This window comes from Salvelinus namaycush, chromosome 16 (assembly GCF_016432855.1).
Source record: "Salvelinus namaycush isolate Seneca chromosome 16, SaNama_1.0, whole genome shotgun sequence".
Taxonomy (NCBI): Eukaryota; Metazoa; Chordata; class Actinopteri; order Salmoniformes; family Salmonidae; genus Salvelinus; species Salvelinus namaycush.
This window is the reverse complement of record NC_052322.1, coordinates 11,109,777-11,120,091: the sequence shown is the minus strand read 5'-3', so window position 1 is coordinate 11,120,091 and position 10,315 is coordinate 11,109,777. Positions and strand designations below refer to the sequence as shown.

At 43.0% G+C, this 10,315-nt stretch overlaps 1 protein-coding gene across 3 annotated transcripts in view; it reads left to right on the top strand.

The window, feature by feature from the left end:
- Positions 1–2,644: 2,644 nt before the first annotated feature.
- tns2a (tensin 2a) overlaps positions 2,645–10,315 on the top strand; it is a 46,806-nt gene continuing 39,135 nt past the window's right edge. For 2 of the 3 annotated variants that reach the window (XM_039010428.1, XM_039010427.1), the window contains exon 1: positions 2,645–3,653. In XM_039010428.1, coding sequence (XP_038866356.1) covers positions 3,528–3,653 — 126 coding nt within the window. In that variant the 5' untranslated portion in view covers positions 2,645–3,527. Of the gene's footprint in view, positions 3,654–7,567; positions 7,712–10,315 lie in introns of those variants that run through there. The other variant, XM_039010429.1, reaches the window with a different exon arrangement.

The following is a 10,315-nucleotide window of genomic DNA, read 5'->3' as shown; positions in this document are numbered from 1 at the left end:
TCAAACAGATGAAAATACAATATTTGAATATTTATCTTGTAATATCCTGTCTATACAAACCACCTCTTTCTTCACATCCCTGACCTGTGTGACCCTCAGGTTGTGACCTCTAACCTTGTGTGACAGGACTCATTAAGCACAGCATTTTTTGGGGTTCTCTGCTTCGGAACGCGGATAGTAAACAGGCATTTCTGTGTAATTTTGAGGGGGGAGAGCAGGGAACAGGACCCAGTGTGTCTGAGGAGTGTACTGTAGCCTGAAGCCGGTCCAGCTGCATGTGCTCCGAGTCACTGTTAAACTCTTGACATTTTCCCAGCATCTTTTCCTGCTTGTCTCCCATATGGTCTATTCCTGGATACCAATGCAGGCGCCTCCGCCCCCAGGGGAAGTCTAGATGTCCTATCCTGGGAGGGAGAGACAAAGCCCCTGGCTGTGTTCAGTCAAGGTTAAGGGGGGTCAGTAATGGGAAATGTGTGGAACTTTGCCTCAGATCTGAATTCATGGTTGAATTAAAGAAATTTTACAAGGTAATACGCTCACCACAGCTTTGAGGAGTCACAGTTGAACTTTCTTCCCAAAAGCAACTTTTATTGGTCACTTTTGAATGTGAATATTCAATTTCCTACCTAACCGCCTATTATTTGTCATTCGCATACATTGTTAAAAAATTGTTTTACTCTTAATAGTATCCTCAATATCATGATGGTTCCAATTTGGCACATTTCCATCACATCGCTTGTTCTGTACCCGTTTCCTCCATTTTCCATAACTACAACCTTTTGCCACTACTACGTTTCATATCTGGCCTTTGTATCGGGGGAGATAACATATTTAAAAAATGTCCCAAGTTACCTACTGACAACAATTCCCAATCCTAACATGAGGATTGATTGATATTTGGTCCTTTACTTCCTGGCTTGCTAACTCCTAGACACTAGAGGGATAGTTTACCCAAATTACGTATTGCTTTCCTTACCCTGTAAGCAGTCCATGCTTTGTTGGTTTTACTTTTTAGGATTTTGTGGCACAAGTCAATGGTACCTTTGGTATATTAGCATTTTTGCACTTCATTTCCAAATCATCTACTGTATATGTAACGTCAATAAGTTACACAATCAATTTTTAGATACTTTAGGATGATTTGGACATGATGTACATTTTGTACTGTCATTTTGTAATTTGGGTGAACTATCCCTTTAAATATAGCCAGCTTTCACTTAGCCTTTTACCAGGAGCAACCTCCCTAAAGGGAAGATGTTGGTAAGTCCCACATATTGTACTTGAATATACAGCACTTCATTTTGGTTACTTTCCCTTTTTGTCTTGTGGTCTGTGATATGGCCCATGTTTTATTCTTTCCTGTTTATGGATTATGCCCACACTTGGCGCAAATCTGTCCTTGGTCAAACGGCAAAAAATGTAGGTTTACCATATGCAGACAACTATGTTCTATTTGAGTTCATGCTAATGTGTGTTTGGATGTAGAAAGACACAAAAAAGTGGTAGGCTAAAGGAGGGTGCCCCTTAACACCGATAATCATTTGAAAAATACTAGCTTTGAGAATGTGGCTCATTCATTTACATCGCTGAAACAATGCACAAAGACAACCGGTGTAAAATATAGTGTTTATTAATATATCATATATGTACATTGTAGTATAATAAAAATTTATCACAGAAATCTGTGATGTTGATTTGCAACATTTGAAATTTGAAAAGGAGCATAGAAGTAGACATAAGGAAATAAATTGACATGAATTTATTTTACAAATTTTGCAATGGCCTTCTCTATCTCCATTGAAAATCTATGGTTTGAATTGAAGAGGGCAGTCCATAGGCGCAGATATCATGGAAAGTATTTTTTTTAAATAGGGGTGTCAATCATTTTGATCTTTTATAGATTGTTTATTATTACCTGTAAATAAATACAAATATTGAGCAATTGTATTAGTATAAAATAATAGAATTGCCCCCTTTTTTTGCATACAATATACTATAGCTCAGTATTTGTATTATGTAGTTCATATAGTCTTTTTTGCTCATCTTTATGAAGTGTGACAATAATTTTGGTCGAGACTATCTTTCTCGCTCTCCTCGCACTTTGTCTCTCAGGGTTTCTCTCATCCCATATTTGGTCTCTATGATCTCTCTGTCTGTCCTTACTCTCCTCTGTCATATTTTTCAATGTATAGAAACCCACGGTGAGTGTTTTTTCAGTATGGTTATATGTGTCACTGTATCTGGTATGCTTTGATAACCAGTACTGTCTGGAAGCCCAGCTACAGATCCTCAGCTTCATCCAAACCCTCTCCCTGTGATCAGTCTGCTCCACACAGGATATGGGCTGTAAGCTGATTAAAAGGAGTTAATTGTACTGTGGTTGAAGCAGGATTCAGTTGTAAACACAAGCGGGGATCTGGAAACAGACACAACTGGAGGGGTGGGAAGAGAGAGAGTTGGGGGTGAATACCTGCAAGGGCCGTCTGGAGGGAGCAACACATTTACAACAACAAGACATAGCCTGGCCTACTGCTGTTTTCAGTCTACCGAGGTAGGAGGGGAAAGAGAGAGAGAGGAAAAGGGGGGTGGAGTAAGGGAGTGAGAGACAGGGTTTGGAGGCACATCAAGAATTTTCCTTTTAAGGGGTACGGTCTCCAAGTCCTGCGAGTTCACATGCAGCAGCCAAAACACTCTGAACAGGATAAACAAAGAACACCGAAAAGACAGAGGAAAAAACAAAGCAAGAATAATACTGTTATTCTCACTCTAGTATAAAGGGCCTCTTTTGGGAGCAGTAGCAAAGTGTGAGAATGGGTAAAAGTAAGTTAACTTTGTCTACTCTAGACCAAATGATAGAGGTTTAGAGTAGATGGATGGCCATAGCAGCACTTCTGACCACTTCAACTCTGCTGGAAGTATTTGGAATTGATGTTGCAAGTTCCACGTTTGTAAGTAGCATAGGGAGAGGAGACTGCCTCCACGCTAAGAGGTCTGTGTCTTTTAGAGCATCCAAACTGCAACTATTGTGGTTTTGTTGCTTTGTGAACCCATTTCTAGACAATACATGCAATGTCTGGCAAAATGACTGTGTATGTGTGAGCAGGAAACAGAGACGGTTTCAGAGCGAGAGAGGGAGGGAGAAACAGAGAGGTATTGTATATGCGTATGAGAGAAGAGAGTTAGTTAGAGGGAAGGAGAGAGGGTAACAATTTGTGCCTGGGAGAGAGGGAACGAAGGAGAGAGACCATATATGTACTGTATGTCTATATGTGAGTATTTGAAATGGGGGGATGCATATGTCTGTGTGAGACAGAAGGAGAGGAGGGAGAGAACATATATCCTCTGGCCCTTGGCGAGTGTGCGTGAGGCTGAATGGGAGCCAGGAAAAGGGGAAGGGCCTCGCGTCCGCCGACAAAAACAGCTGCCTGAAAGTACGCAGGAAAACAGTGTCTGGTAGAGTATAGGGAGCGGGGGACAGGGAAAGAGAGGACAGGAGAGAAAGAGAGCACCAGGGCCCACTTCTCTATATGGGTTGCGCCCTGAGTGCGGAGCCTTGCTGTGGGGAGGAAGCAGAGCCTGTGCCCTTGGTGAGAGGGTCACTGAAGCGCCGAGGTCCAGAGAGGTCCAACAGCGTCAAGATGAAGCTGACCAAGGTGAGTGTCTGGGTGGGCTTGTCTAGGGTTATGCATGGGGCCACAGCTGGTCCAAGACAAAAGAGCTGTATTTTAGGAAACCTTGCACATCATGCATGATATACTCATACATTTGAGTGCATGTGTTTGGTCTGTGTATATTAGCGTGCTTGTTTCTTTGAGTTGTGTCTGGTGTCTGTGCCCAAGTTTGGGTGCAGGGTTTGAATTACATGGGGCTATGGAGGGATGGCTACCCCCATAAAAAAAATCATGGCCCCCTCATCAGAATGGAAATTGTCAAAGAAAGAGACGTCGGGCACCCCCAAGAGTCTGTGTATAATTGGAACCCTGTTTGGGTACATGAGTGTTATTGTAAGTCTCCATGGTTACAGCACATGCTGTGGAGCGTGGGAATGCTTAGCCCCCTGGACGACGTCAGTCTATTGCATCCAACTGACCGTCAGTATGGGTGTGGGAACTGGAGTCTGCAGTCAGAATGGATCATCCTCTTTTCATGCTCTCAAGCTATTCATTTAAATGATTATTTACTTATCACAGAGCTGATGTACAGTATTGGTGGCCTCTGAGGAATTGATTTAATTTTGACTGGTTTGGCTGCAGCTGGTAATGTCAAAAATGCGCCATGAACAGATAAGTATGGAAGAGATATCATTGACTTCTTAATAAATACACTTCACAACAGTGTCCTTCTGGCCGATGCATGTTTTCCTGTTGCTAGAATGGCAATGCTTTTTATTGGGTGCCAAAGGCAAGGTGGTGGTTATACTGGTGGTTGTTTTTAAGCCTCACAGGTTATGTGCTATGAGTCATGATGCGTCACAGCTTTGTTATACTGCTGGCTACAGTACATCCTATGAGTGGGCTGGCTGTGTTATCATAGAGAAGCTCCATTAATGGCTTATAGTATTCAATTACTTGGCAAGCAAAAGAAAAACACAATTTGCTGTAGCCAAATGCACAACAGGGATCAAAGCCAGAGGTGTAATTTCTGCTTGGCGATTGAATCTATCGTGATATGGTATTCACTCTTTCAAAGCCTATCTTGATCACCAGAGAACATTGTGATATTGGCTTATGATCCCCTCACCCTAAGCCAGAGCTGGGCAGCTCTCCATCTCTTGAATGTGAAGATAGAGTACAACAACACTGTAGTGACTCGATTGGAATAGATGACTAGATGTTCCTCTTGTTCCACCTGTTACAGATGTAACACACAGTGGTTCTGCAGGCTCAGATTACTCATCCCTTCAAAGGTCAAAAGAAAATAGTTTGAATTCCTTAAAGAACCAACGACGCTTTAAACTGGCACTGCCTTACAGCGACCATATTCCACAGGCATTTTCTACACACCCAACACAGAAAAGAGCAGTGGCGAATCAAGGGTAAAAATAGCCTCTACGATCCATAATGCTCACTCAGACACAGACACAAATACACATAAACACACTGTTCCACTGGCATACATAACCACAAACTCACTCATATGGAAACTCACTCACTTCCTGTTATCTGTGGTCAAACTTTAGTCAAACCCCAGGGAAGCTTTGACTAGACTTGACTCCTCTGGTTTAGAACAAAACTGTCACCAGTACTTGAGGAATGTTTGTGTGTGTGGGGCAGAGTATGAGATGAAAGTAGAGAAATGGGAAAAGGAAATGTAAAGCCTTTCCTTTCTCCAAAACCTGCCACCCCAATAAATCCCAGACCCACCCATTTAAATAACAGAACCTCTGAAGATAATATTGTATGCAAAAGAGTGTTTTTTGAAAGAGTAGGAAATGTTTTGGGAATGAGCTGGAATTTGGCAGGGAGAGTAGGGAGGGCACATAAAGTAAGTGGGATATGATTCAGCATTGTATTACGCTCGTGGAAAATGAATGTAAATATTCCCAAGATAAATACAACCCCAAAGAGACCCTAGCTTTGTTTACTCTCGTGCGTATGTATTCATAGTCAGTCTCTCTCTCTCTCTCTCTCTCTCTCTCTTCTCTCTCTCTCTACAGCTGTACCATATCAACCTTTGGCTTAGCGCTGTCTTACACAATCATTCCTCAAGCAATACAGCTCCCCCTTCACTCCCCTTTCCCCCACCCCATTTCCTCTTGGCCAATGTTCCCACTCTCAAAACCTTTTTCCTTTACCTCCATGTTGCTCCATTCATTTCCCCTATTCCCCAAAGTGTTATATCCTTTGTATTTAGTGAACTTAAGCTAAAAGCAGTATTTTACTTTAGAGGTATCATTCTATATGTTCAGTACCGATGAGGATCAGTCAGGCTCACTCGGACTCAGTTTCTCAGTATCTCTGCACAGTTAAAGTTGTAATGATGCGAGGCAGTTCTGCCTGATTTGAACTCGACAAAGGCTTATCCGACCCCCTATTTGAGGTTCAAACGCTGTTGCTCCCCCCTCTCTATTGTAGTTGTCTCTGTCCATATATCTTTCTTTGTAAATAACTAGACATGTCCATCCGCAGGTTAGCGTTTTTCATCATGAATCTTCCTCGGGAGGCAGCTCTGCAGAGTGGTCACTTGCTGGCACAGCTTGCAAGTCATAAAATCTGATTTGAAACCTAACCCTAACCTTAACCACGGTGCTAACCCAAATGCCTATCCCTAACATATTTTTGTTTTCATGAATGTTTACAATTTTGCAGCTGCTATCTAAGGGGAAATCTCTCAGTTCTGCCTCCAGGACAAGACTCATGACAATAAACATCAACCTGTTGTCCATCCATGTCTATGTGTATTTGAGGATGTGACAGTAAAATTTGTTCTAGGGCCAATTCAACAGCTGTAATCAAATCCCCATCCCTCATCTATCCCCCAACCCTACCCTCCTCTCCAAGTCCCAGACTCCAAGCATCTTGTCAACTCGAGGAAGTACCCCTGTATTTTGTTAAACTCTCCTGTGGCCTTCCTGCCCCTCCCTCCCTCCCCCTCTCCTCCACTCCTCTCCAATAGAAAAAAGCTACAGACAAATAAACGTCCCCGGTCCCTCCGTTTTCACATGAGCCGGAAATTCCATGGCGCTTAGGCCTTTTTTACGGCTGGACTGAATTACCCTATGTGTTGTTCTGGGATTCCTGTGAGTTACACTCCAATGATGTAGTGGTTAGATAAACGTAGGTCCCGGACACAGATATACTCAGTCATTATAGTCATGTTTCTAAGAACTATTCTCTTGAGCATTATGGCATTTAATAGTTTCATCTTGGCTTCTAGTTGGCTGGGTAGAAATATCGACATAATGCTTCCATCTATCCCATCCTCTCAGATGGACAGATGTGGCTGGGGAATAGGGGCTAGGAGTTGATTTGGAACTCACAAGACCACCTCTGGATTGTGTGAAAATGTGCTACGCCACAGAACTGACGCACTTGCACACTACTTGTTGCACCTCTCTCTTCCCCCCACGTGGTGTAGCTCTTGTGCTATTGGTAACATGACACGAGTTTGGCTCACCTTTATTATGCCAATGTCTAATCTTGCAACCTGTGTGCATGCATTAAAAAGTGTGTGTGTCCGTGCCTGTGTGCGAGAGAGAGGAGAGAGAGAGAGAGAGAGAGAGAGAGAGAGAGAGAGAGTCAGAGAGGGCTACATAACCACACAAGGTGCCTTTTTGGCGGGATTGTGTCTGGAGAGTATTTACAAGTTTGGATCTATAATTGTCTTACCACAATTATACCAAAACAACCATGACAGTTTAGAAAATTAATGATGGTTAACATGCAATGTTAGGACCATTTTGACTTGCCCCCAGAAATGACATATCTAATTCCCAATCCTCACCAATCCTGGGGAAATTTCTTCACTCTCCCCTCCCAGATCTGACCAATCACAGAGTGGAATTCCAGTCATTCAATTCCACAATAGCCTTTCCTTTAATGGCTCCACCCACAGCGACAGAGCAGAGGGAGACTAACAGAAACAAGGTAACCTTTAGTTGCAAACTATGTTTTGAGGACTTTTTGGGGATGTAAGAGAACTTTTGAACTAAAAAGTCTAACTCGGACCTATGCCTCGAGGCGTAGATTTAAAGGAAAAAGAAATGAATAAGGTAAGAAAATAATGGAAAAGTAATTATTATTGAAATGTATTTTTATTGTAGGACTAGTATTACATAGTACTACTTATGGTCAATCAAATAAAGCAAATTCGTGAGGGAATCAAAGTGTTACATTGGGGTGTGGGGGACTGTGCAAGCATCCTCTTTAACAGTATTCATCCCATTAATTTGCGCACGCTGCGCTTGCCATCTCCCTCAAAATGTTGTCATGCTGACATCAATAGCTATAGTCTCTTGTCAAATGTTCCAGTGCTGTTAGCTTTTTTTTAATAAACAATGATCTTTTTCTGTAAATGTTTTTGCACGGTTAGATTAGTGGATTAGTCATCTTTCCAAACTCGCTTGTTCTTTGACAGTACACCCCACTAGTCGAAAGTTACACAGCAGCACATCGGACAGGGTTATCTGTCCGACTGAATGAGATATTCCAGACTCTTCCACAGGGTAATCATCCTCTGGTAAACTATACTCATTTGAAATTCTAGAGTACTAATATTGTGGTTTTACTCTGAGATGAATACCCTCGCCTTAGTGGAGTCTATTTGCCCAATTACAGTATAATTTTACATTTACATTTAAGTCATTTAGCAGACGCTCTTATCCAGAGCGACTTACAAATCCGATGTCATAGCAGGCTAATTGAGCAGTATTCTTGCAGGTCTGATACAGAAAGCCTTAAAGGAAAGTGGTTAAAGGATCATATGACTCCATGCGCACCCCTCCCCTCCCGCATCTCCATCCCCAATGTGTTCTGTGTTTATTACTGCGTCATAGCAATTTCCCAATCCTTTACCATTATTATGATTTTGTGAAAGTGTATTTTGATCTCCTTAGCGGTGTGTGTGTGTGTGTGTGTGTGTGTGTGTGTGTGTGTGTGTGTGTGTGTGTGTGTGTGTGTGTGTGTGTGTGTGTGTGAAAGCATGGTCCTAAAAAGGTATGTAAATGTGAGGAGTCCTAAATTGGTTAGAAATGCAAGACTGTGTGTGTTTGCGGGTGTGTGAACTTAATGACAAATGTCAATTTTAATAACCAGCTGGTGATGGTAAACCAGGTAGTGTGTGTGTGCTTTCTTGCATGTGTTGTGTACAATGTGTGTGTGTGAGGGGGAGACGTGGATGTGTGCTTTATGTATCATCCAATCAATCTCCTCCAATATCATATTCCCATGTCAAAAGTTTCTTCCCTGCGGTCTGAACACAATAACATGAGGGAAACCACAGTGGATAGGTAACACGATAACATTGTCCAATCTTTCCTTTGGCAGTGATAACCGTGTTACTGCTAATAGACTGGCGCTGCTGTGTACTGCAGTGACCTGAGCATGTAATTTATCAGTTGATAGATAGGGCCCACTCCAGCAGCAGTGTTGTGGTTCAGACTCTGAGGGAGAAAGGAGCAGAGACACAGTAGAACCAGCCCAAGTCTCATCGTAGGATTACCTATCTACGATCAGTTTTGCATTTTAGATCAAAATGAATAAGAATACAATGGAAAGGGGGGACCTGATCCTATATCAGGAGTGCTACTCTGAGAGATATGAATACGGCCCCTGAACAACAGGATCAGGATTGGGAATGTGAGAGGAGAGGACCCTAGCCAGCGACAGCAGCAGTGTGGCTGACCACCAGAGGTTAAAACAGTGAGGAGGGCTACACAGGAAGTGTGTCATGGCGCAGCGCTGACCTCACCACTGGAACAAGCTGTCTCTGTTCCCTCCGCTGCCTGTCCCACCCTTTTGAGACACACTGGCCTTCTGTGGAGGAAGGGACGGAGGCTGCACAGAGAACACACACACACGTGTACACACACACACACACAAACACGTGCACATCCACACACACATAAACACGTGCACACACATTCAAACACAGACACACACACATCCGCATCTTTAGACTTTCTATTAAGGGAAGGGGAATACAGAGAGAACACACACACAATTATGCACACACACACACACACACACACACACACACACACACACACACACACACACACACACACACACACACACACACACACACACACACACACACACACACACACACACACACACACACACACTTGATCTACTTCTGTGACACACTGGCTTTAAATCGAGGGAGGGGGACTGTACTGCACACCCACACATATACACAAACAACCCCTGTAACAATATGAGTCACAAAGACTTATAGTGGAGAGAAGATGGCATATTACAAATGTTATTATGCTACCGTAATAATTTTACCAGATGGCACATAAAGTATGATGCTCTTGCACTGAACAGTGAACATTCTAAGCTGCTCTGCAGCTCTTCAGCTCTTCTCCTTCAACTCTTCTCCCTCAGCTGCTGGTGCCCCTCATCCAGCCAGTGCGCCACAACATCAGAGGAGTTGACATTCAGGTCCAAATACAGCTTCAGTTGTTTAGATATTGGAGTCTAAAGGGAAACCCAAGAGAAGACCTACCCTTATGGAGTATCTTTATAGTCCAGCTGCCTTGGGCCCTTGGCCTCGCTTTAGCCTGGGGTCAGTGGGTCCAGTCCGGTAGAGAGAGTGCCACACAATAACCATCATTGTGTAAACTAAATATCAACCTATTTTTGGAGGGGAA